The following is a 27,891-nucleotide window of genomic DNA, read 5'->3' as shown; positions in this document are numbered from 1 at the left end:
GCAGTGTGTTGGTCTCCAGACCCACCATGGTTTCCAGAGCCTACGGTTGATTTTTCAGTGCTAGATCAAGTTAAGGAAGATAATGGTGATCCTGTAGCCATGGTTTGTGAACAGTTAAAAGAAAATTGGTCAGGCAGTGTGCAGATATGTACTGATGGCTCAATGAATCCACTAGATGGAAAAGCAGTAATAGGGATAAGTATCCCTCAGTTAAGTATCAAACAAGGCTTTCCATTGCCAGATAATATGTCAGTCTTTTCTACAGAATTTGTAGCAATTTTGTGGGCACTTGGGTGGGTGGAGGGACAAGGACCTGGAAGAAATGTTTTATGTTCAGATTCCACTGCAGCTTTAATGGCAATTAAGGCCAGGAAGAGTGAGGCCAGACCAGATTTAATAGTTGAAATTCTGATTGCACTATATCGATGATAAAAGTGGGAAATATAGTGGGATTTATGTGCGTTCCAGCACATGTAGGGATTCAGGGGAATGAGAAGGCTGATGAGATGGTGAAAAAGCTACACACAAGAGTGAAGTTGATTTGAAAGTAATGTATGGAAGAGTTGAGTGCAAGAGTAATACAGAAAATAATAAAGCAAATATGGCAAATAAAGGCAGACATTATTTTTCAATTCTACATTAATACACACATCATTCACAAGATTAGAGAGGAGGAATAGTGTGGTAATCACTAGATTAAGACTGGGGCATTGTGCACTGAATTATGGGCTGACAAGGGTTGGCAAGCTTCCAGACGGCAGATGTTTGTGTGGAGAATTAGAAACTGTGAAACATGTAGTAATGGATTGTGAAATTCTTCGTGCTGCAAGAAACCACATGTTTTCTGATCTGATGGAACTTTATCTTTAAAATCGATTCTTGAAAATAAGGAATATGACGCAACAAAGGTTGTTATAAGTTTTTTACTTCATAATGGTTTTTGTTTGAGGATTTAATCTATGAGTTGGAGTTCTTCAGATGAACTGAGGAGGGCAGAAATACGCATTTGGAGCATCTAAACTGCCGCAAATCACACAACAAGAAGAAGAAGAAGCAGGGCCAACCTCTAGCGGCCAGTCCATGAATTACAGTTTTAGTCACTTCCGTGTTTCAAGAGAGAGAGAGAGAGAGTGAGGTCGCAACATATCGAGGAGGATTAAAACAAATAAACTGCGATGTGTGTTTAGTTCTACGTTCCAATAGTTTTCAGATAAGCCGTGTTTTATACACTTATACTCAAACACTAAGAATTTATTGAAGTTTTTCGCGGCTGAATATCTGTCTAATATTCAACGTCGAACCAACTTTATATCGGTGTGAAGAACAAATAGGAAAACTTTCAACAAGGATTTATGAGATGGGAAGTTTGTTTCTGGACGCACAGCAGATCTTTGTGATTCTCATAGTTATTCATTTTTGAAACAATCGAAGAGAAAGTGAAAGTAAAGTTGAGATCGCTGGAAAATGTCTTCACTACATGTGTCTGCAGCAGAGCTTTCTTGTCCTGTGTGCAGTGAAATCTTCAAGACTCCTGTTCTTCTGTCATGTAGTCACAGTGTCTGTAAAAAATGTCTTCAACAGTTCTGGAGAACCACAGATACTCAGGAGTGTCCTGTCTGCAGGAGAAGATCCTCAAAATCCGAACCTCCTCCTAATCTTGTGTTACAAAACCAGTGTGAGTCGTTCCTGAAGCAGAGAAATTTGAGTCATTTATCCGGATCTGAGGAGATCTGCAGTTTACACGGTGAGAAACTCAAACTCTTCTGTCTGGAGGACAAACAGCCGGTGTGTGTGGTGTGCAGAGACTCAGAGAAACACATCGATCACACAATCAGACCCATCAGTGAAGCTGGTCCATCCAAGGTAAGACATTATATTTCTGAGGAACAAAACTAGTCATAAACATTCACATTTCTCAGTACCATTTATATACAGGTCCTTCTCAAAAAATTAGCATATTGTGATAAAGTTCATTATTTTCTGTAATGTACTGATAAACATTAGACTTTAATATATTTTAGATTCATTACACACAACTGAAGTAGTTCAAGCCTTTTATTGTTTTAATATTGATGATTTTGGCATACAGCTCATGAAAACCCAAAATTCCTATCTCAAAAAATTAGCATATTTCATCCGACCAATAAAAGAAAAGTGTTTTTAATACAAAAAAAGTCAACCTTCAAATAATTATGTTCAGTTATGCACTCAATACTTGGTCGGGAATCCTTTTGCAGAAATGACTGCTTCAATGCGGCGTGGCATGGAGGCAATCAGCCTGTGGCACTGCTGAGGTGTTATGGAGGCCCAGGATGCTTCGATAGCGGCCTTAAGCTCATCCAGAGTGTTGGGTCTTGCGTCTCTCAACTTTCTCTTCACAATATCCCACAGAGTCTCTATGGGGTTCAGGTCAGGAGAGTTGGCAGGCCAATTGAGCACAGTAATACCATGGTCAGTAAACCATTTACCAGTGGTTTTGGCACTGTGAGCAGGTGCCAGGTCGTGCTGAAAAATGAAATCTTCATCTCCATAAAGCTTTTCAGCAGATGGAAGCATGAAGTGCTCCAAAATCTCCTGATAGCTAGCTGCATTGACCCTGCCCTTGATAAAACACAGTGGACCAACACCAGCATCACTGACTGTGGGTACTTGACACTGGACTTCAGGCATTTTGGCATTTCCCTCTCCCCAGTCTTCCTCCAGACTCTGGCACCTTGATTTCCGAATGACATGCAAAATTTGCTTTCATCCGAAAAAAGTACTTTGGACCACTGAGCAACAGTCCAGTGCTGCTTCTCTGTAGCCCAGGTCAGGCGCTTCTGCCGCTGTTTCTGGTTCAAAAGTGGCTTGACCTGGGGAATGCGGCACCTGTAGCCCATTTCCTGCACACGCCTGTACACGGTGGCTCTGGATGTTTCTACTCCAGACTCAGTCCACTGCTTCCGCAGGTCCCCCAAGGTCTGGAATCGGTCCTTCTCCACAATCTTCCTCAGGGTCCGGTCACCTCTTCTCGTTGTGCTGCGTTTTCTGCCACACTTTTTCCTTCCCACAGACTTCCCACTGAGGTGCCTTGATACAGCACTCTGGGAACAGCCTATTCGTTCAGAAATTTATTTCTGTGTCTTACCCTCTTGCTTGAGGGTGTCAATGATGGCCTTCTGGACAGCAGTCAGGTCGGCAGTCTTACCCATGATTGCGGTTTTGAGTAATGAACCAGGCTGGGAGTTTTTAAAAGCCTCAGGAATCTTTTGCAGGTGTTTAGAGTTAATTAGTTGATTCAGATGATTAGATTAATAGCTCGTTTAGAGAACCTTTTCATGATATGCTAATTTTTTGAGATAGGAATTTTGGGTTTTCATGAGCTGTATGCCAAAATCATCAGAGAGGATGTAGTATACTTTGTGTCAGAATCATTGATTTATTACCCTCATAAAAATTCCACCCCCCTCCCATAACTGGACACCTGTTTGGACACCCCCCAGCCCCCACCGTCTAAGCGGGCATCTTATTGACCTTATAGTGAACTTAAGAATTTATGACAATGTGTTTGTGTGTATGTGTGTGTGTGGGGCTGATGTTATGTGGTTTAAACTTTAAATGGTGAATTTGTGTTAAATGGGGTAAAGGGAAGTTTTTATTAAAATGTTTTCACATACATATCAAGAAAAAACATCAAACATGTACGTAAAACGTACAAAGACTGTTTATTTCCCTACAAGTGGAGACTAGTGTTGTTAAAACAGGAAAAACGTAGAAAATAAAACAAAAAGCATTAGATACTATCTTTCCTATCTTAAAACTAGTTCGTTTGACAAAGTTAAATAGAAGAAGTGAGCGCGTTCGTTTAAACCTACGTTGCGGTTTTTAAAAAGTTTGACTTTATAACAGATACAAAGTTAAATAATATAGAATCCTATCATGGTACGCGTGTTTTTCCCCTACAAGTGGAGACTAGTGTTGTTAAAACAGTTTTAGGAAAAACTAAAACAAACAAAAAAGCATTAGATACACTATTTTTCCTATCATTAGAATTTAAAACTAGTTCGTTTGACAAAGTTAAATAAATAGAAGAAGTGAGATCCATCTATAACAAACGAGCATCGGACGCGTTAGTTAAAACAATAAGATATTTATCAAAATCTATGTCTTGCTTTTAAAAAAAAAAAAAAGTTTGAATTTATAACAGATACAAAGTTAAATAATATAGAGACGGCTTCTCTTACCGTGGTGTGAAATAAAAAATATCAGACCGTTAAACAACAGTATAAGATAGCTGTAAAAATCTTCTGACATTACAATTGAAAACCTAGCTTTTGTCCCAACTTAGAAAAGTTAAACAAATGTCTATCTTACGCAGTGTCCGTTTAGACAATCTCTCCCTTCGGTGTCAAAACTCAGAATGAGCTCCCGACCGCTGTCAGGCCACGCCTACATCACCGCCCCCTAACGCTGTAAGAGAGACCGACACAAAGGTTTAATTGTTAAAAGAATTAAAGTAATGTTTTAAAATTAGAACAAAGTTCTTTTTAATAAACCTTTATCATTTCTCAATTAATGAAACCGTTCACTATTCATCATAAAGCTTTTCACTTTAAAAGGTTACACAAGCTTCTCTAAACAAACGCCCCACAGGGGAAAAATGTTGTTTGTTTGTCTTATTTTATTCAAGCGTCTTAATTCCTATAATAGACCTTCGATTTCTGTCAAGCTTCTGCCATGGTATAACCCAGACTTTTTTTTCGTTTTAAAAATGAGGTTACACAAGTTTTCTTTTAAACATTCACCTCTAACCCACAGGAAAGTGTTGTTTTATTTTATTTTATTTTAGTTATTCACACTTAACACCTTTTATTTATTTACTCTTTGATATTGTCAATCTTAAAACTTCTAGTGTGCTGTGTCGGTTAAAATACACATGCGCGAGGACAAACTGAAATGTATACAGAGTAATAAAATCAGCACACCTCTCTGATTTTCTTGCCGTAAGACTTGTTATCAGTTGAAACAGACGTACAACCTCTAAACATTTACAACAACACACAATATGCAAAATATCGCCGCTCATGCACCGCAATGAAACGAGAGAAGTTTGAAGATGGCACGCAGAATCCTTGACGCTGTGCTATAGGCTATCCTATCAGTTGCACGGGCAAATATCAGAATGAAAAGTGGTAAGAGAGGATTACACTTTGATTTTCTCACCGTAACACTCGCGTGTGTTATCTATCAATTGAAACAGAAGTGCGTAATTAAACCTCTAAAGTTTTACAACATGCACCTGCGAACGCACAGGGTCTTCTGGTGATGCGAACTTTGCCTAAAGTTCACTGATCAAAGCATCTCTATGGCATCTATTTTATGACGTGCACCTGCGCGTGTGAACTCTGTCGAAGGTTTAGGCAAAAGTTCACTGTCCGGTCAAAGGAACTGTGACCTATTGAACCTTTTCATGACACATATCTGGTGAAGTTAGGTGTAGTTGAGAATTGAGTATTTATAATGTATTTATAATCTATTCGAATGGTGGGGTTTAAACTAACGTTCAGGAAGTGATGAGATAGAAAAAGAAGAAGGCGATAACCACAAACTTAAATAAATACAGGTCCCCAAAGATGACGATTTTAATAAGACGGTCTATGCTGTAGGAAAACATTCTTTAATTTACTTCATTTACCTATTATTTCTTTGTTTCACTCATATATTTTTCAACCGTCAACACAAACACGCACACACACACACACACACACACAAACACTCAACACATCTACACGTAAACATCCACATAAACAACCATACAGTTAAATATTTAAACTTTTATGATGTCTCATACAAACCTTTTTTAAAGAACGTTTAGAATCACGCTGGGTATCTCTACAAGATGATGAAAAGCAGCATGATTAAACAATGATATAACTTTTGTTTTAACAAATAAGTTTAACCTAAACTTATAACAAACCTAAAATCATGATCCTTTAGACTAGAGCAAGGATTAGAAGCAGTCAAACGATCCTCTGAGTAAAGCAAGACACTTACAGAGATTTTTCTTTAGGAATTGGACCTAAATTAGATAGATAAAGAAAAAACACACACACACAAATCTGAGTATGCTAAATTTTAAATACGAGCAAAATCATATATGTTGTTTTTACTTGTTGTTGTTATTTAAGAAATGTTTTCATTTTAATCTACACTGTAGATAGTATGTGTACTGTAAAAGAACAAATATACATTCCACTTAAAACTTCAGTAAAATAATTACACCGGCAGTTTTAAACATGATTAAAAAGTTTTAAACACTTTGTGTGTCACTAAAGTAAGTCATGATGTCAATTGTCTTTAAATTAAACTTTAGTTTATTCTTCAATTTATTTAAAATAGCTTGATGATAATGTGTCCCAAGTGGTTTTCTCACTAGTAGATAACTCTTTGGATGTCTTTGTGACAAACATAATTTTTTACTTCAGAAAAGTTTTCGAAACGTATGACTGAACTTTTATTCATTTGACAGACCTACGTTTCAAATTATTTACCCGAGGCGTTTAACACCCAGAGGGGTTACATGTTATTTTCTAATGTTCGTGGGAACCTTTATTGGTGTAAATTTCTCACCTAGAACACAAAACTTGTAAATCTTTTGGATTGTGTATGTTTTTAGGTGAAGACAGCACTTTGCGAAAGACAGCTCTTTAAGTCTTGCTGTTTTAACCTTAAAACTATTACAGCTGAAGCAAATCAAACTATTGCACTGAAAGCTGCACAGTCATTTAAGTTTGAACATGTTAAAATGTCCGCACTCTTGTAAAGACACATAAAACACATAAAACACACACACACACACACACAAAAACAAAACCCTATACAGTTAAACATTTAGACTATTATGATGTGTATTTATGTTTTCATCTCTACAAGATGATGAAAAGCAGTATGATTAAACAATGATATAACTTTTGTTTTAACAAATAAGTTTTTAGAACTTTCAAACCTAAAACCACAATGTTCTAAAGCAAGGATTAGAAGCGGTCAAATGATCCTCTGATTAACGCAAGACTCTTACAGAGATTTTTCTTTATGAATTTGACCTATATTAGACTGAAAATTACTTAAGGTTGTCTGCAACAAAAGTATAAGGTCCCGCAAATGCTTCTCAGAATCTTTACAACAGATTAGACTTTCTTTCTCACCTTAAAAACGGTATTATTAACCGCAGAGTTTAAATGTGGCATTTGTTCACAGTATAATGTTCTATTAAAATAAAAACAACTGGTCTATATAGGTTTATTTGACTAAGATTTGATCAAATAACTGATATAAGAAACATGCAAATATTTTATAAGTCCATCTTATCACACCACAACCTGACGTGTCTGATGGTTTATGATGATATCTTACTGATGCAGATGTGTTAAGGTGTTAAGTGTCTGTAAAATAGTTTAAAAAGTCATCTTTTTAGCTTCCACGTAGGATTTGTGTCCACGCTCAAGTGGTTTTTGTGTAACAGAATCCTGAGACAAATGAAAACAGAATGTGTGAAAGGCTTTTCTCTTTAAGATATTTGTAATGACAGACTAAAAACTTTATAAAACAATTGTGTGTATGCATTTCTCTCGTACATGTATACAGTAACCGATGAATACACAAAACAGTATTAATACATAACCTCATAAATTCAGCGTGATTCTATCATATCAATCAATAATAAAAGATTTAATTTATATACCGTATCAGACTTTCTCTTCAAAACACAATAAACTTTCTTACGACTTTTTTAAATGTGTTGAACAACCGGTTTGGAGGGAAAACCGTATAGTGTTGTGTTTCTAAGTTAGGATGGTTGTAGTTAATCACGTCTTTATCTAAAACATTTTTTATTCAAACTCTCTTACGCACACACACACACACACACACACACATACACACACACACACACAGAGCTTTCCCGGACAGCTGCAAATTGGCAACAAATTCTTTTCTTTGTTCTATCATTCAGCTGTAGCTAAAACCCTATAACGGAGTTATACTATAGATGCTGAAAGAGCTCATTAACCTGTTTAACTCTAAAAATGTTAACAATGTCGATTACGACTAGTTTAACAAACAAGGGAACGTTCATAAAACAAGTCTGGAAGCGATTTGAAGCAGTCTAACAACAAGTACAACCGCTGCAGAAAATAGCCCCGCAGTAAACTCCGGATGTGATATCGACCGACTTATCAGATGTTCAACATATTATTACAAGGTCTTGCTTATAGTTTATGATGAAGCTAGAAAAATATAAGAACACAACCAAATCCTAACACTATTTCACGAAATAACGCAACAACGGGTGCTCCGTTTCAACATATACATGTCAAATCTGTTTTACCCTAAGTATATCCTATTCTTCTTATATATATATATATTTGTTTAGGCTAAATAGCTACGTTTTAACAATTCTTTTTGTTTTTACAAAGATGTTATATTGAACGCGTGTAACTAATACCTCCTTCAAACGTTGCGGCCTTTCAGATCAGCGAACCGCAATACCCAGCATACACCTCAGACTACAAACGTGGCCGTCGGGGATCCATATCCCAAAATGCTCGTGCGTGACAGCGCTCTAAACCGTAGGACTTCTGATTATACGGGCGCACAGATGGCCTATATAAAAAGACACGTATTTCCACAATCATTGAATTACAAAATGCAAAACTGTATACACCATTTAAGAAAAATTGCTATAATGCATACAGAATACAGAAATCCTCCTCTTGATCTATTGCGACTGGCATTTTACTAAGTCAGACGATCGGCATTACGGATGACGCGGCTCACATTTTGTTTGCTGGACTGCATATGCCATTACTATGACTGTACTGTAGGTGAGGCCCTCCCTCTGAGAACCATCAGCATTCAGTGTTTATAGAAATAAATGAAAATTAAGAAAAATTTATTGTGAGTGTTTGACTAAGTCGGTATTTCTTTTTTAGGACAATTATACATCTATTTGATGTGAGACTTCATTAAGGCGTGATGTTTTACACTTACAGCTGCAACGTATCTCACCATCGTACTCAAAGCTACACATTCAGTAAAGTCTGAAGTTGTACGCGATCTTGAAAAGGCTACAGACACAAAATATTAAGGATTTTTTTTTATGCTTCCTATGTAACTCAAGAGTCCGAGTCACTAAGAGAATTATCATATGAATACAGAAAACCCACTCATGATCATCTGGGTTTATTTTTGTAAATGTTGTTTTAAATTACTTTTTTCTTATAACAAACAACTAATACTGAAATCCTCTCTTCTAAATATATTGATACCACTCTATACTTTTTCATTGTTTTTTAGATGAAGACTATTCTCTGAATTCGGTCACTCATGTCGCGAGTGCTTGCTGGAAAACATGAACAAATGCATTATAAGATGATAAAAGGATAATCCTTCTACAAGAGTTTGTTTAAACCGAGATTGTGATGCACTGCAGATCTTTTTCTGCTCTGTCTACAAAGCGGCCATCAGACACAAGCATCCCCCGATCTTACCGTTTCTCTGTTACATGTACATCTATGTCATTTAGAACACAAAGTTGCACATTACAAGTTGAAGATAGTGTGGAAACACTATTTTCTTTATACGCGTCTCTAAACAGGTATTTAATAAATAAATCACAGACGTCATGTAGTTGAATTCATTGAAAGGTGCGCATTTTTGGCCGTTTTAGACGGTCTGCTCCAGCACACAGACACGTTTTAGGTATTCATCTGACCAAAAGGTTTGATCCTGGGGAAACACGCACAACAGCGGCTGTGTTTTGTCACGATTGTCTTCATAATTGATCCGCTTTTATTAAAACAATGCAGTGCGAAGTTACTGTATTCAACAGCACGGTCCCTTGAAATATTTTAGTATATTTTTTTTTCTTCCCCCTTCTAAATATCTTAACATGTATTTAGCTTAAATATTGTTTGTTAAGCGTTTACAAAGTTGTCATGCCTGTCGTTGAATTTTATAACATATATTCCACCAAACCTAAAGGACAGAAAATTAGGTTTAGCATAAGTCCGCGTTTCAGCTGTTAGCCTGAAAACGCAAGAGAACTGAGATTTCTTCACTGAGATAATCTACAGAATGTGAAACAAACTCATTAGAGTTACATTAGAGTTTTGGATTCTAGCGCATGTCGAATATTGTTTGTTACTGTTTCACAGGTATAACACCTCATTATTTGAAGACTCATAGGCTGCTGTATAAATCACAAAGTTTTCCACTGTAGTAGGGCGACTCTGAAACCAGACCAAAAAATAAATAAATTAGCTTGAGACTTAGTCGTAGCAGTATGACAATTGTTGTTTTTATCTTTCTATGATTTGTTTGTGTTGTTCTGAACCACGGTTTCATTTTACCTATTGTATCGTCATGTGTGATTGTAAAAGTTTTGTGTGTGAGTGTCTTGTTTTTTTGCAAACAGTACTGCTGTAATGTTAGCGAACTCTTTGCGTTCGTCAATATTTCTGCTATTTTTTTATTCAATAAATATAGCCTCTTCATTCGAGACATTTACGCTACAATATTGTATCAGGTATAAGATACAAGATCATTTGTTATTAAATTGATAAACAAACAAACAAAAAGCTTACTATCTGTACCGCTTAAATAGTTACATTTAAACGTTTTAAATAAAGACATTTTTATGAAGTCAGAGAACAGAATAAGGAGTTGAGACAACCTTTTATTTCAACAATATATCGTTGAGTATACAATCATACATTGAAGTAGTGACGAAAATGATCACATTTACAAACAAGCGGTAGTAACGACATTATACCGGTGGTCTAGCCAGAAAAGAAAATCTCTGCAGACAAACATGTTTTGCTCAAATATAAAATCAACCAGCGATTCAACAATTTCACACGTTATAGAATCACAATTTTTTGCAGCCAACGACGTGCCTAAATCTGTTATGCACGTACACAGACAGAGAACCTCGTTAATGTCCATTTCATCCTCACATTCAGACGTTACATCCAGAATTTTTCTGGTTATTAAAAAGGCAGACTCTTTGCTGGTGAGAAACATGCTACTCAAATCAGGCCATGGGTTATTTTTCAGGCTTCTTACAACGTCCATTTCGTTCTTGAGATTTTTTACACGCTCTGTATCCCCCGCACAATCGTGATTCGGATCGCAAGCATGCTCGATGACCATTTGCATCAGTTTGATCATCTGTCCTCGGTAATGCGGTTTAACAGCGGGGTCTATGACGTCTTTTACAAGACACGTTTTTCCAGTACCGTAGTCGCACTCCAGTTGCACATCCGCAACATCTCCAGAACTCCGGTCACGATCCATTAGCTTTTGCGCAGCGTCAGACGATTTTTTCAGAATTCGATTCTTTCCAAGAGATACGTTTTGTCCCCTAACCGATATAGAGCATTGTCGCCGTTTCCTAAAATCTTGATTGACCGTTTTAATCCGCGACGGTCCTGTGGAATTTCGCTTTCAGTTTCAGTTTCCGGTTTATGATTCAGATCCGCCGAAGCGTTATCAGTAGAAAAATTGCAGAGCGCGTCAGGCTCAGATGAATTGTATTCTTGAAGCTGATTCTGTCGATCCATGTATATAACGTTTTGATTGACGTAGCTCCGCCGTCTGCACTTTCAAACCTGGTAGCAACGCCGTAACTGAGTTTGTCAGGCCAGTCATCGTCGGTTTTAGATTTCGGAACCGCCCTCAACCTGTTGGCTGGTGTACAGGGTGGGGGGTTGTCGCCAGGAATTCCTAAACATCGGTCTCGGCTAAGATAAGTTTTTTGTTTGTTTGTTTATCAATTTAATAAGAAAGGATCTTGTATCTTATACCTGATACAATATTGTAGCGTAAATGTCTCGAATGAAGAGGCTATATTTATTGAATAAAAAAATAGCAGAAATATTGACGAACGCAAAGAGTTCGCTAACATTACAGCAGTACTGTTTGCAAAAAAACAAGACACTCACACACAAAACTTTTACAATCACACATGACGATACAATAGGTAAAATGAAACCGTGGTTCAGAACAACACAAACAAATCATAGAAAGATAAAAACAACAATTGTCATACTGCTACGACTAAGTCTCAAGCTAATTTATTTATTTTTTGGTCTGGTTTCAGAGTCGCCCTACTACAGTGGAAAACTTTGTGATTTATACAGCAGCCTATGAGTCTTCAAATAATGAGGTGTTATACCTGTGAAACAGTAACAAACAATATTCGACATGCGCTAGAATCCAAAACTCTAATGTAACTCTAATGAGTTTGTTTCACATTCTGTAGATTATCTCAGTGAAGAAATCTCAGTTCTCTTGCGTTTTCAGGCTAACAGCTGAAACGCGGACTTATGCTAAACCTAATTTTCTGTCCTTTAGGTTTGGTGGAATATATGTTATAAAATTCAACGACAGGCATGACAACTTTGTAAACGCTTAACAAACAATATTTAAGCTAAATACATGTTAAGATATTTAGAAGGGGGAAGAAAAAAAAATATACTAAAATATTTAAAGGGACCGTGCTGTTGAATACAGTAACTTCGCACTGCATTGTTTTAATAAAAGCGGATCAATTATGAAGACAATCGTGACAAAACACAGCCGCTGTTGTGCGTGTTTCCCCAGGATCAAACCTTTTGGTCAGATGAATACCTAAAACGTGTCTGTGTGCTGGAGCAGACCGTCTAAAACGGCCAAAAATGCGCACCTTTCAATGAATTCAACTACATGACGTCTGTGATTTATTTATTAAATACCTGTTTAGAGACGCGTATAAAGAAAATAGTGTTTCCACACTATCTTCAACTTGTAATGTGCAACTTTGTGTTCTAAATGACATAGATGTACATGTAACAGAGAAACGGTAAGATCGGGGGATGCTTGTGTCTGATGGCCGCTTTGTAGACAGAGCAGAAAAAGATCTGCAGTGCATCACAATCTCGGTTTAAACAAACTCTTGTAGAAGGATTATCCTTTTATCATCTTATAATGCATTTGTTCATGTTTTCCAGCAAGCACTCGCGACATGAGTGACCGAATTCAGAGAATAGTCTTCATCTAAAAAACAATGAAAAAGTATAGAGTGGTATCAATATATTTAGAAGAGAGGATTTCAGTATTAGTTGTTTGTTATAAGAAAAAAGTAATTTAAAACAACATTTACAAAAATAAACCCAGATGATCATGAGTGGGTTTTCTGTATTCATATGATAATTCTCTTAGTGACTCGGACTCTTGAGTTACATAGGAAGCATAAAAAAAAATCCTTAATATTTTGTGTCTGTAGCCTTTTCAAGATCGCGTACAACTTCAGACTTTACTGAATGTGTAGCTTTGAGTACGATGGTGAGATACGTTGCAGCTGTAAGTGTAAAACATCACGCCTTAATGAAGTCTCACATCAAATAGATGTATAATTGTCCTAAAAAAGAAATACCGACTTAGTCAAACACTCACAATAAATTTTTCTTAATTTTCATTTATTTCTATAAACACTGAATGCTGATGGTTCTCAGAGGGAGGGCCTCACCTACAGTACAGTCATAGTAATGGCATATGCAGTCCAGCAAACAAAATGTGAGCCGCGTCATCCGTAATGCCGATCGTCTGACTTAGTAAAATGCCAGTCGCAATAGATCAAGAGGAGGATTTCTGTATTCTGTATGCATTATAGCAATTTTTCTTAAATGGTGTATACAGTTTTGCATTTTGTAATTCAATGATTGTGGAAATACGTGTCTTTTTATATAGGCCATCTGTGCGCCCGTATAATCAGAAGTCCTACGGTTTAGAGCGCTGTCACGCACGAGCATTTTGGGATATGGATCCCCGACGGCCACGTTTGTAGTCTGAGGTGTATGCTGGGTATTGCGGTTCGCTGATCTGAAAGGCCGCAACGTTTGAAGGAGGTATTAGTTACACGCGTTCAATATAACATCTTTGTAAAAACAAAAAGAATTGTTAAAACGTAGCTATTTAGCCTAAACAAATATATATATATATATAAGAAGAATAGGATATACTTAGGGTAAAACAGATTTGACATGTATATGTTGAAACGGAGCACCCGTTGTTGCGTTATTTCGTGAAATAGTGTTAGGATTTGGTTGTGTTCTTATATTTTTCTAGCTTCATCATAAACTATAAGCAAGACCTTGTAATAATATGTTGAACATCTGATAAGTCGGTCGATATCACATCCGGAGTTTACTGCGGGGCTATTTTCTGCAGCGGTTGTACTTGTTGTTAGACTGCTTCAAATCGCTTCCAGACTTGTTTTATGAACGTTCCCTTGTTTGTTAAACTAGTCGTAATCGACATTGTTAACATTTTTAGAGTTAAACAGGTTAATGAGCTCTTTCAGCATCTATAGTATAACTCCGTTATAGGGTTTTAGCTACAGCTGAATGATAGAACAAAGAAAAGAATTTGTTGCCAATTTGCAGCTGTCCGGGAAAGCTCTGTGTGTGTGTGTGTGTATGTGTGTGTGTGTGTGTGTGTGTGTGCGTAAGAGAGTTTGAATAAAAAATGTTTTAGATAAAGACGTGATTAACTACAACCATCCTAACTTAGAAACACAACACTATACGGTTTTCCCTCCAAACCGGTTGTTCAACACATTTAAAAAAGTCGTAAGAAAGTTTATTGTGTTTTGAAGAGAAAGTCTGATACGGTATATAAATTAAATCTTTTATTATTGATTGATATGATAGAATCACGCTGAATTTATGAGGTTATGTATTAATACTGTTTTGTGTATTCATCGGTTACTGTATACATGTACGAGAGAAATGCATACACACAATTGTTTTATAAAGTTTTTAGTCTGTCATTACAAATATCTTAAAGAGAAAAGCCTTTCACACATTCTGTTTTCATTTGTCTCAGGATTCTGTTACACAAAAACCACTTGAGCGTGGACACAAATCCTACGTGGAAGCTAAAAAGATGACTTTTTAAACTATTTTACAGACACTTAACACCTTAACACATCTGCATCAGTAAGATATCATCATAAACCATCAGACACGTCAGGTTGTGGTGTGATAAGATGGACTTATAAAATATTTGCATGTTTCTTATATCAGTTATTTGATCAAATCTTAGTCAAATAAACCTATATAGACCAGTTGTTTTTATTTTAATAGAACATTATACTGTGAACAAATGCCACATTTAAACTCTGCGGTTAATAATACCGTTTTTAAGGTGAGAAAGAAAGTCTAATCTGTTGTAAAGATTCTGAGAAGCATTTGCGGGACCTTATACTTTTGTTGCAGACAACCTTAAGTAATTTTCAGTCTAATATAGGTCAAATTCATAAAGAAAAATCTCTGTAAGAGTCTTGCGTTAATCAGAGGATCATTTGACCGCTTCTAATCCTTGCTTTAGAACATTGTGGTTTTAGGTTTGAAAGTTCTAAAAACTTATTTGTTAAAACAAAAGTTATATCATTGTTTAATCATACTGCTTTTCATCATCTTGTAGAGATGAAAACATAAATACACATCATAATAGTCTAAATGTTTAACTGTATAGGGTTTTGTTTTTGTGTGTGTGTGTGTGTGTGTGTTTTATGTGTTTTATGTGTCTTTACAAGAGTGCGGACATTTTAACATGTTCAAACTTAAATGACTGTGCAGCTTTCAGTGCAATAGTTTGATTTGCTTCAGCTGTAATAGTTTTAAGGTTAAAACAGCAAGACTTAAAGAGCTGTCTTTCGCAAAGTGCTGTCTTCACCTAAAAACATACACAATCCAAAAGATTTACAAGTTTTGTGTTCTAGGTGAGAAATTTACACCAATAAAGGTTCCCACGAACATTAGAAAATAACATGTAACCCCTCTGGGTGTTAAACGCCTCGGGTAAATAATTTGAAACGTAGGTCTGTCAAATGAATAAAAGTTCAGTCATACGTTTCGAAAACTTTTCTGAAGTAAAAAATTATGTTTGTCACAAAGACATCCAAAGAGTTATCTACTAGTGAGAAAACCACTTGGGACACATTATCATCAAGCTATTTTAAATAAATTGAAGAATAAACTAAAGTTTAATTTAAAGACAATTGACATCATGACTTACTTTAGTGACACACAAAGTGTTTAAAACTTTTTAATCATGTTTAAAACTGCCGGTGTAATTATTTTACTGAAGTTTTAAGTGGAATGTATATTTGTTCTTTTACAGTACACATACTATCTACAGTGTAGATTAAAATGAAAACATTTCTTAAATAACAACAACAAGTAAAAACAACATATATGATTTTGCTCGTATTTAAAATTTAGCATACTCAGATTTGTGTGTGTGTGTTTTTTCTTTATCTATCTAATTTAGGTCCAATTCCTAAAGAAAAATCTCTGTAAGAGTCTTGCTTTACTCAGAGGATCGTTTGACTGCTTCTAATCCTTGCTCTAGTCTAAAGGATCATGATTTTAGGTTTGTTATAAGTTTAGGTTAAACTTATTTGTTAAAACAAAAGTTATATCATTGTTTAATCATGCTGCTTTTCATCATCTTGTAGAGATACCCAGCGTGATTCTAAACGTTCTTTAAAAAAGGTTTGTATGAGACATCATAAAAGTTTAAATATTTAACTGTATGGTTGTTTATGTGGATGTTTACGTGTAGATGTGTTGAGTGTTTGTGTGTGTGTGTGTGTGTGTGTGCGTGTTTGTGTTGACGGTTGAAAAATATATGAGTGAAACAAAGAAATAATAGGTAAATGAAGTAAATTAAAGAATGTTTTCCTACAGCATAGACCGTCTTATTAAAATCGTCATCTTTGGGGACCTGTATTTATTTAAGTTTGTGGTTATCGCCTTCTTCTTTTTCTATCTCATCACTTCCTGAACGTTAGTTTAAACCCCACCATTCGAATAGATTATAAATACATTATAAATACTCAATTCTCAACTACACCTAACTTCACCAGATATGTGTCATGAAAAGGTTCAATAGGTCACAGTTCCTTTGACCGGACAGTGAACTTTTGCCTAAACCTTCGACAGAGTTCACACGCGCAGGTGCACGTCATAAAATAGATGCCATAGAGATGCTTTGATCAGTGAACTTTAGGCAAAGTTCGCATCACCAGAAGACCCTGTGCGTTCGCAGGTGCATGTTGTAAAACTTTAGAGGTTTAATTACGCACTTCTGTTTCAATTGATAGATAACACACGCGAGTGTTACGGTGAGAAAATCAAAGTGTAATCCTCTCTTACCACTTTTCATTCTGATATTTGCCCGTGCAACTGATAGGATAGCCTATAGCACAGCGTCAAGGATTCTGCGTGCCATCTTCAAACTTCTCTCGTTTCATTGCGGTGCATGAGCGGCGATATTTTGCATATTGTGTGTTGTTGTAAATGTTTAGAGGTTGTACGTCTGTTTCAACTGATAACAAGTCTTACGGCAAGAAAATCAGAGAGGTGTGCTGATTTTATTACTCTGTATACATTTCAGTTTGTCCTCGCGCATGTGTATTTTAACCGACACAGCACACTAGAAGTTTTAAGATTGACAATATCAAAGAGTAAATAAATAAAAGGTGTTAAGTGTGAATAACTAAAATAAAATAAAATAAAACAACACTTTCCTGTGGGTTAGAGGTGAATGTTTAAAAGAAAACTTGTGTAACCTCATTTTTAAAACGAAAAAAAAGTCTGGGTTATACCATGGCAGAAGCTTGACAGAAATCGAAGGTCTATTATAGGAATTAAGACGCTTGAATAAAATAAGACAAACAAACAACATTTTTCCCCTGTGGGGCGTTTGTTTAGAGAAGCTTGTGTAACCTTTTAAAGTGAAAAGCTTTATGATGAATAGTGAACGGTTTCATTAATTGAGAAATGATAAAGGTTTATTAAAAAGAACTTTGTTCTAATTTTAAAACATTACTTTAATTCTTTTAACAATTAAACCTTTGTGTCGGTCTCTCTTACAGCGTTAGGGGGCGGTGATGTAGGCGTGGCCTGACAGCGGTCGGGAGCTCATTCTGAGTTTTGACACCGAAGGGAGAGATTGTCTAAACGGACACTGCGTAAGATAGACATTTGTTTAACTTTTCTAAGTTGGGACAAAAGCTAGGTTTTCAATTGTAATGTCAGAAGATTTTTACAGCTATCTTATACTGTTGTTTAACGGTCTGATATTTTTTATTTCACACCACGGTAAGAGAAGCCGTCTCTATATTATTTAACTTTGTATCTGTTATAAATTCAAACTTTTTTTTTTTTTAAAAAGCAAGACATAGATTTTGATAAATATCTTATTGTTTTAACTAACGCGTCCGATGCTCGTTTGTTATAGATGGATCTCACTTCTTCTATTTATTTAACTTTGTCAAACGAACTAGTTTTAAATTCTAATGATAGGAAAAATAGTGTATCTAATGCTTTTTTGTTTGTTTTAGTTTTTCCTAAAACTGTTTTAACAACACTAGTCTCCACTTGTAGGGGAAAAACACGCGTACCATGATAGGATTCTATATTATTTAACTTTGTATCTGTTATAAAGTCAAACTTTTTAAAAACCGCAACGTAGGTTTAAACGAACGCGCTCACTTCTTCTATTTAACTTTGTCAAACGAACTAGTTTTAAGATAGGAAAGATAGTATCTAATGCTTTTTGTTTTATTTTCTACGTTTTTCCTGTTTTAACAACACTAGTCTCCACTTGTAGGGAAATAAACAGTCTTTGTACGTTTTACGTACATGTTTGATGTTTTTTCTTGATATGTATGTGAAAACATTTTAATAAAAACTTCCCTTTACCCCATTTAACACAAATTCACCATTTAAAGTTTAAACCACATAACATCAGCCCCACACACACACATACACACAAACACATTGTCATAAATTCTTAAGTTCACTATAAGGTCAATAAGATGCCCGCTTAGACGGTGGGGGCTGGGGGGTGTCCAAACAGGTGTCCAGTTATGGGAGGGGGGTGGAATTTTTATGAGGGTAATAAATCAATGATTCTGACACAAAGTATACTACATCCTCTCTATCATCAATATTAAAACAATAAAAGGCTTGAACTACTTCAGTTGTGTTGTAATGAATCTAAAATATATGAAAGTCTAATGTTTATCAGTATATTACAGAAAATAATGAACTTTATCACAATATGCAAATTTTTTGAGAAGGACCTGTATATGAACATATTACACAAATCTCTGATGTCTTAGATTGTTAATTAAAATTCTAGGAGGAGCACTATACACCACTGAAGTCCTCACAAAAGAAAGGTAAACACAAAGAAAGTCCTAAAGGAAAGTTTGAGAAAACCGGACAACACATCAAGGTGAGACTTGATTCTTGTGACATATTCACCAATTTAATTAGATTTGTCTGATCTGATAATCCCATTGGCCAGCACTCACCTTCCACATTTTCACTTCAGCAAACCAGCTTGGGCAAATGCAGACAATGTGATTAATATTCATGAGCCAAACCACCTGTTAGCATGACAGGCACTGAGTTGCTGGTCATTATGCATCTATCTGAGCCCCAGTGGGGATTTCTTTAAGACTGCAAGGGAAGCTCGGCTTCCCCTATAATGTCTAAAAATTAATGGTCAACTATGTACTATTGTGTAACATTTTATTGATTAAAAATGCGTTAGAACACGTTCATCTCGAAGACGAGTTCGTTCAGAATCAGCTACATATAGCAGGTGACTCGATTTCCTTCTCATATATTCCCGTAGCGTCACAGTGTATTTCCCTGTTGAAGCCTAGCGTCCATTGACTTCAATGGGGCTGTTTTGAAAAAAAAATTTCAGTACTTCGAAACTAGACGGTCATTGGATAAATGCTGCGATTATGTCCCGCCCCCGGACGCTCAGCGTCTCTGGGGGTGAAAGGAGGAGTGGGCGGGGCTGGACTCCGGGCTTCTGCGTGATGATTGGAGGATCTGTCGAAAGACTGTATCTCCTTTTGATTGACAGCGATTTTGTCCTATAAGAAGTCGCTGATGCTGAAGCTATTCGAGCTCAGTCCCATAGCGGATTTTGCAAGTGTAGTCGAAAGACAAACTGCTGCAACCTATTTCTCGGTATTTGCTTGGCGAAATTGCTAGCCAATTTTCATCATACATTTCACACAATTATACACCACATTCCCTGTTTCAGTTTAACCTAATTCCCACATTTCCTCTGTCGAGTTTAATTTCTTTTTTTTAGATCGTTTGTTCATTCATTCATTCATACAGTAGGCCAGGCTAGCGTCATAGGGGTGAACTAGCCAGCTAGCAAACTGCACACGTAGGGCAGAATTTACGTATAAATAAATGGACAATTTTTATGATGTAGGCCAAAAATGAGCTTCCCCTCTTTGAAAGACCAGCAGCCGCCACTGCTGAGCCCAGACCTCACAACTCTGCAAAAATTTATATATAAAAAAACTGCATACTTGAGGTTTATGCAGCCTTATTCTTGATTGAAAAAAATACACTCTGTGACAGTAGTATTTCAAAAATTATAGTGGATGTGCTTTTCCGCCATTTCCTTTTGCTGGGAAAAATGCTGCCTGTCTCACAGAAACAAGTGTAGTGATACAAATGCTGTGAACAGCCCCGTGCTGATACTGGTGAAATAGTTAAGAACTTTAAAACACACCACTATAAGTCAACAACTCAAAAATGACCTTTAATATTTATTAAGGGGTAAAAGACAAATAAAAATAAATGTATAATGCTCGCCTTTTCTGGGTTGAGTTATGTGAAAGGGCCTTTATTGTTAGGGATGTTGGTGTTTATAATTTGATTATGATTTATAAATATAATATTGTTCATGATTTATACATGTTCATCTATATTTTTGTTATGTTTTATTATTGTGTATTGTTTTATACACAGAACAAAAATGATCTCATCAAGAAAAGCATCTTAATTAAAGATGGAAATCCTGCTCGATATCGTCTGCAGACAAGGACAGACAATTTGCATCAATCAGAACCATACAGAAAAATGACCTTTGGTGAGAGAGACAAAAACAAACCCCATACAACCATTCTGATGGTGGGAGAAACAGGAACAGGAAAAACAACCCTGATCAATGTGATGATCAACTACTGCTTAGGTGTTCAGAGAGAAGACAAGGTTTGGTTTGAGATCACAGACGATCAGAGCGACCGAACACAAGCTCACAATCAGACCTCCATCATCACTGTTTATGGGTTTTATCTACAAGAGAGTCTAATCCATTTAACAATCATCGACACACCAGGATATGGAGACACACGTGATATTGATCTTGATAAAGAGATCGCTGAGAGTTTGTACAATTTAAGTGAATCTGCAGAAGAGATTCATGAAATAGATGCAGTGTGTCTGGTGATTAAAGCAACACAGAATCGTTTCTCTGACAGACAAATCTACATATTTGATGCTGTTCAGTCTTTATTTGGAAGAGATTTTGCTGAAAACATAGTCTTACTTCTCACACACTCAACTGGAGCTCCACCTAAAAATGTCCTGACGGCTGTTAAAGCGGCTAAACTCAAGTGTGCAGTAAATGATAACAAACAGCCAGTGTTTTTCCTGTTTGACAACTGCCAGTCAGACGCTGCTGATGAAGAATATGAAACAATCCAAGAACAATCATGGAATCTCAGTTTTAGGGGAATGGTACAATTCTTCAATTTTCTTGACACTATGAAACCAAAATCCTTGAAGATGACTCGAGATGTGTTTCAGAAACGAAAACAGTTGGAGACAAATATCTCCAATCTCCAATCATGTGTTCAAGTGATGGAGCAAAAGCAAAATGAGCTGAAACAAACTCAAGCAGCTCTGGAGCAGAACAAGAAACATGTCGAAGAAAATCCAAACTTTGAGTATGAAGTTGAAGTGACCCACAAAGAAATGGTTGATATTGATCCTGCTTTAGCCAGCATGGCGATGTGCTGCACCGTCTGTGAGGAGAACTGTCATTATCCAGGATGCTGGTGGATCAGTGGTCTCTCGTGGTGCAGCGTGATGAGAAATAATCACTGTACAGTGTGCACAAATAAATGCCACTACAGCAAACATGTCAAAGAAGCAAAAATATATGTAACAAAGACAAGGAAGGAGAAGAGGATATATACAGATTTAAAGAAGAAATATGATAGTAAGATTAGGGATGGTGAGTCTCTGGTCAAGAAGCTAGAAGAAGAACTGCAAGAATTAGAGAAAGAGAAAGTAAATCTGCTGAAAGATGCTTTTCACTGTGTGGAAACTCTGCAGAAGATCGCTCTCAACACTGATTCACTGTTCATACTTCAGCACTCTGATTTCCTGATTGGGAAGATGAAGGAAATTGATGAACTTGAAAAGGCCAAAACAATGGAAAACATCAAGAAGAAAGCAGGGGGGAAACAAGGAGCAATTGGATACTTTACAAGATTTTAAAAAAAATAAACAAATCATGTCTCAAAACCTGCTGACTCTCTGAAAACAGGATCCTGAAAAAAAATTCTGCTTATTTCATAAACATGTCTTTCATATGATATAAAACTATATTATCATTCATTGTAATTGTTTTATGAATCTAACATCTGTCATCAGACTTGCACGGTATTTATATCCTCACAATTTTTTCATTTGAAAATTACTTTGGATAAACAGTAGCCTATATGCTAAATTAACTGATGTAAAATACTATGGTGATTACTGTAGGGCAGTGCTTCTCAAAGTCCGGACTCCGGTCCGGATCCGGACCCGGAGGGAATTCAATCCGGACCCGCTTCTATTTCATATTTCAAGAACACTAATAATTATATTTCCTACTTTGATAAACGCACGTTAAGCTTGTAAATCATTTGTTTATTTATTCTTATTTTCGTCTTTTTGGAGAAGGTCCGAAATTGCAGGCGAGATACTTTTCCTTCATGACATTTGTTGTCATCATGACATCCAGTGAGCCTATGACGTTTGACGTAATCGGGCGACATTTCACCGCTAATATTTAAATTTTTTTGTTTTGTTTTGCTATCACTTATATTATGGCAATTTGGCTTATAGCAGTGCCCAGTGTATACATTTATTTGTGGCGGCTTGTCACAATATCAAAACTGACCGCTACAAATAGATTTTCCAAAAGGCTCATACTTCGTTGAATAAACTGAGCACTGCGCGTTTCAAAAATAAAATGCTGCGCGGGTGTTTTTATATGACTGTATCTTTTAAAAGAACCGTCCGTTTTCTTCAGAAAAGCTTTGATGCCAATTTTCATTTGGTCTTTCCTGTAATGGCTGATAAAGTAGCGCTTATTTGATTACAGTCGTTACCGGGGAAACAGCTATATATCACGCTCCAACAGCGCCTCCTGCTGGCAGAGAATCAACTTGCATTTGCTAGTCTGCGGGAAACACTGGTGTCTGTAAGCAAACATAAACAAAAAAGCATGCTTCAGAACTGTTTTGAGAAGGTGCTTAAGTTTTGAGCCATGTATTATTACTATGAATTAGGCTACTACTACTACTCTTACTGTCTTGTGCCCTGCAATAACCATTTACGCAAACTCTCTTTTGATATAAAAGAAAAAAAGAGAAAATCGGCCCAAAAAATCAGCATCATGTATCGGCCATAGGCTGCCCTGATTTCTAAATATCGGCATTGGCCAGAGAAAAAAAACATTATAGGTCGACTTCTACTGCTGACACTTAAATTAATTGTTTTGCCACTTTTGCACTTGTTATTAAAGTATTTTGAATGCAAAGGGAACCTTTTTTTTTTAAATGAGTGTTTATTTGTTATATGTTATGTATGTTTATTAAAAACACGTTTTGTAATAACCAATTGTTCCGGACCTTTGACACTGATGAAAATTCAGATTTGGACCTTTGAATGTAGACTTTGAGAACCCCTGCTGTAGTGTTTATCCTGGAATACAACACAAGCTGACAACACTATAATGTAATGTTTATACAGTAAGATTCAAATGAAAATGTAGCAATTACATTGTAAGAGACAACCAAAATATTGAAATGTATCATAAAATTAAGTGTGCAGTCATGGTCATTAAGAGGCTGATCAGGGACTATTTAGATTCTATTATTAAAGGCTACCATCTAGAGGTTATATGAGAAAATGTTGCATATTCTTCATGTAAAAATTCTGTGACCGTCACAGAAGCTCTTCTTGGACTGTGTTCTTAATCTTCTGTGACATTTTTGGGCCTTTCATGTTTATAGCTTAATGGTTTTTCTTTCAAATAATAGTGATGTAGAAGTTTTCATCATGAAGCTTAAACTGGTGATGTACCGGAGAAATAACTGATTTCACAGTAAATGATCTAATCTTCAGCAGTAAGAAAAAAGGTGTTTTAAAGCTTGTTGTTTTGTAGAAAATCACAGTTATGTATGATATGAGAACAGTAGGGCCTGTAGATAGGGAGTATGTGTTATTTAAGAAAAATATAACTATATTTTCAGAATTACATATTTTTTTTCTCAAACATAGTCTGTGACGAACACTCCCCAGCCAGGTGGGGTAAAATGCCCCCGGGGGGCAATGGGCAATTACTCTAGTTATTCTGTTCTGAACATCAACTCCTTTGTTTTTCCATCAAAGGTACGAATTAAATTTTTGTTAAAAATCACATGGACATTTTTCAGACAAACTCTGGACATTTTTCATACTTGGTTTATAATTTATGTCTTTGTCACTAAGACTATATGATAACTTTTCTCTAACACATTTAACATTTAATTAAAAACGTTAAAGCACAAAACACTATATTTCAACAACTCAAAAATGACATTTAATATTTAAAGGCGAAATTACAAATAGAAATAAATGTATAATGCTCGCCTTTTCTGGGTTGAGTTATGTGAAAGGGCCTTTATTGTTAGGGATGTTGGTGTTTATAATTTGATTATGATTTATAAATATAACATTGTTCATCATTTATACAAGTTCATCTCTATTTTTATTGTGTTTTATTATTGTGTATTGTTTTATATACAGAACAAAAATGATCTCATCAAGAAAAGCATCTTTGTTACGTTCCCCTAAGTGTCTACAAAAAAGTAACGGGATAATGTACAGCGAGAACACACTTCAGTCCTCTGATATAAACCATCATCGGTATGATAATTGCATATTTCCATACAGTTGGTAACTTTCCTTCCCTATCTGTCGGTCACTACGAGTTATGTCGTGACGACATTAGGGGATTTACTTGGAAGCCCCGACTGCCTCTGATAAGAGAAAACGCCAATGAAATTTGGCTAGTGGATTTTGCATACCTGAGCCACTCCCCGTGCATACGGGTATAAAAGGGCGACAGGTGCATCCACTCATCAGATTTTTGCTTCGGAGCCGAGTGGATGAGAAATCTTCAAAACAGATCAGATCTCCACAAAGCCGTCTGCCTCGAAGTTTGTTCCTGGGTGGCGTTACGGTGCAGACAGCGGTGTCCCTGCAGCAGCGATTCCCCTGGGCACTTCACCTGAAAGAGCAAATTTCTAAAACACTGGGCGGTTCGCGTCTTTTTAAAGATGCCGTTCCGTCCGTGTTCTCTTGGTTGCGGTCGCTTCCTGTCCTCGGATGACGGTCACGAGCGTTGTCTTCAGTATCTGGGCATCCAGCACACTGAAGATGCGTTTGTGGATGAGTCATGCGCCTGTTGTGGGCGTATGAACATGGCAACGCTGCGTTCTCGCCTTTCCTTTCTGAAAGGATTGGCACCCTCTGCCGCCACCCGTCCCGGTCTCTCTGGCTCGAGCAGAGGACCGCCGGCTGGCGCTCTGGGAGATCTGAGGGTGACAGTAAGAGCTTCTCCGCCGGGCACGCCCCCACGGACCTCTTACTCCTCCCGCAGCGCTTGTTCCGTCCGGTTCCCGAGTGATTTCGCTGGTTCGCCTCACGGGGGTACGTGGATATTCCCCAGGTGGAGAGAGCGGTTGCGGTGCACCTGTGCCCGCAAAACGCCGCCACCTGGAGGAATCGTCCGCGTCTCCCGTCCAAAGCCTGTAAGCTGACGGCCGCACTCGCCGCCAAGGCCTACAGCGCTGCGGGCCAGGCCGCCTCTGCCCTGCATGCCATGGCCATCCTGCAAGTTCACCAGGCCAAGGCACTAAAACAAATGCACGAGGGTAGTCCCGACCCGGGGTTGATGCAGGAGCTGCGCACGGCGACTGACTTCGCTCTCCGGGCGACGAAAGTCACGGCGCGGTCCCTTGGGAAGGCGATGTCCACGTTAGTGGTCCAAGAGCGCCATCTCTGGCTCAATCTGGCCGAGATGAAGGACGTCGACAAAGTACGCTTTCTCGACGCCTCCATCTCCCAGACGGGGCTATTTGGCGACACTGTCGAGGGTTTTGCCCAGCAATTCTCGGCAGTACAAAATCAGACGGAGGCAATTCAGCACATCCTCCCTAAACGGCGGGATGCTCCAGCTGCCACCGCTGGCCCAAGGGCCAGGCCCCAGTCTGCTGGTCGCCGTGGGCGCCCTCCTGCGTCCTCCAGAGCTGCTCCGCCCCGTGCTGAGTCGTCACCTAGGCCGGTGCGTCGAGCCTCTCGCAGGAGTGCGGCGCCCCCTGCGCCTCAGCCGGCCGCCAAGTCCTCCAGGAAGACGACAAAGCGGCCCTGACGCGCACAACTCGGAGATGGAGGAATTTGCTCTTTCCCAGGAGACGACGAGGCTAGCGTCGCTCCTTCCCCCGGAGGAGGGCCGGGTGGAGAATCCTGTGGTTTCTGTTCCGCCACTGGCTCGAGGGCCAGTGGTACCCACATTGTCAAAGAAAGAGCAATTTCCCTTTCCTCCGGGTTCCCAGGTCTGCGGGCTGACAGTGTGCGACGCAATGCCTCCTCACTCTCACCCGGGACCCATATTGCCAGTGGCCAAGAGAGTGCGGTCTGGGGACGCGATGCCTCCCCGCGCACCTCTAGCCAGTCCCCCCGGGGACTTAGGGAGTTTTGTGGGGATGAGTCAGAACGCACTGCCTTCTGTTCCATCCAACCTTACTCCCCCTCGCTGCACCACTGCGGGCACGTCGATTGGGCCTTTGGTGCCGCTTGCACGGTATCTGGGGGCGTGGCTTGCGCTACCCAGCCCGTCTCGCTGGCTCATTCGCACAGTTTGACTCGGCTATGCGATTCAGTTCGCCAGGCGGCCGCCCAGGTTCAGCGGCATCCTCGAGACTTCGGTGGCAGTCCGAGATGCACCTGTCCTGCGCGAGGAGATTGCTGTCCTTCTGGCAAAGGGTGCAATCGAGCCGGTCCCTCCAGCCGAGATGAGGCAGGGGTTTTACAACCCCTACTTCATCGTGCCCAAGAAAGGCGGTGGCCTCCGGCCAATCCTGGACCTGCGAGTCTTGAATCGGGCCCTACACAAGCTCCCGTTCAAGATGTTGACGCAGATGAGTTCACTCCGTGGATTGGTTTGCAGCGATCGACCTGAAGGACGCTTACTTTCATGTCTCGATTCGCCCTGCGTTCGAGGGGCGGGCATGGCAGTACAGGGTCCTCCCCTTCGGGCTCTCCCTGTCTCCCCGTGCCTTCACGAAGGTGGCGGAGGGCGCCCTTGCCCCGTTACGGGAAGTGGGCGTCAGGATCCTCAACTATCTCGACGATTGGCTCATCCTGGCCCGATCGCGAGAACAGTTGGGTGGTCACAGGGACCTGGTGCTCCGGCACCTCAGCCAGTTGGGGCTTCGGGTCAACTGGGAAAAGAGCAAGCTCTCCCCTGTGCAGAGAATCTCTTTTCTCGGTGTGGAGTTAGACTCTGTGAGTATGACGGCACGTCTCTCGGACGAGCGTGCCCAATCAGTGCTGAACTGCCTGAGTTCCTTCAGAGGCAGGGCAGTGGTTCCGCTGAAACAGTTTCAGCAGCTCCTGGGGCATATGGCATCCGTAGCCGCAGTCACGCCGCTCGGGT

The 27,891-nt window shown here is 38.5% G+C and overlaps 1 protein-coding gene across 1 annotated transcript; it reads left to right on the top strand.

The window, feature by feature from the left end:
• The first annotated feature begins 1,089 nt into the window (after positions 1 to 1,089).
• Positions 1,090 to 24,919, top strand: LOC306864984 (uncharacterized protein). Its single transcript, XM_079409319.1, has 3 exons — positions 1,090 to 1,863; positions 19,234 to 19,329; positions 20,883 to 24,919. The coding sequence occupies exons 1-3, from the start codon at positions 1,465 to 1,467 to the stop codon at positions 22,416 to 22,418; spliced, it is 2,031 nt and encodes a 676-aa protein (XP_079265445.1). The 5' UTR covers positions 1,090 to 1,464; the 3' UTR covers positions 22,419 to 24,919.
• The last annotated feature ends 2,972 nt before the right edge of the window (positions 24,920 to 27,891 follow it).

The sequence above is a fragment of the Barbus barbus genome (assembly GCF_936440315.1).
Source record: "Barbus barbus genome assembly, chromosome: 46".
Lineage (NCBI taxonomy): Eukaryota > Metazoa > Chordata > Actinopteri > Cypriniformes > Cyprinidae > Barbus > Barbus barbus.
Note: the sequence above shows the minus strand (reverse complement) of the source record. Positions and strands in the feature narration are given on the sequence as shown.

Bases quoted from the DNA above. Each gene is read 5' to 3' on its own strand.
- LOC306864984 (XM_079409319.1), top strand. From the start codon at position 1,465: ATGTCTTCACTACATGTGTCTGCAGCAGAGCTTTCTTGTCCTGTGTGC. The intron at 1,864-19,233 runs GTAAGACATTAT...TTAAAATTCTAG, and splicing joins GTGAAGCTGGTCCATCCAAG to GAGGAGCACTATACACCACT. The intron at 19,330-20,882 runs GTGAGACTTGAT...TTTTATACACAG, and splicing joins AAACCGGACAACACATCAAG to AACAAAAATGATCTCATCAA.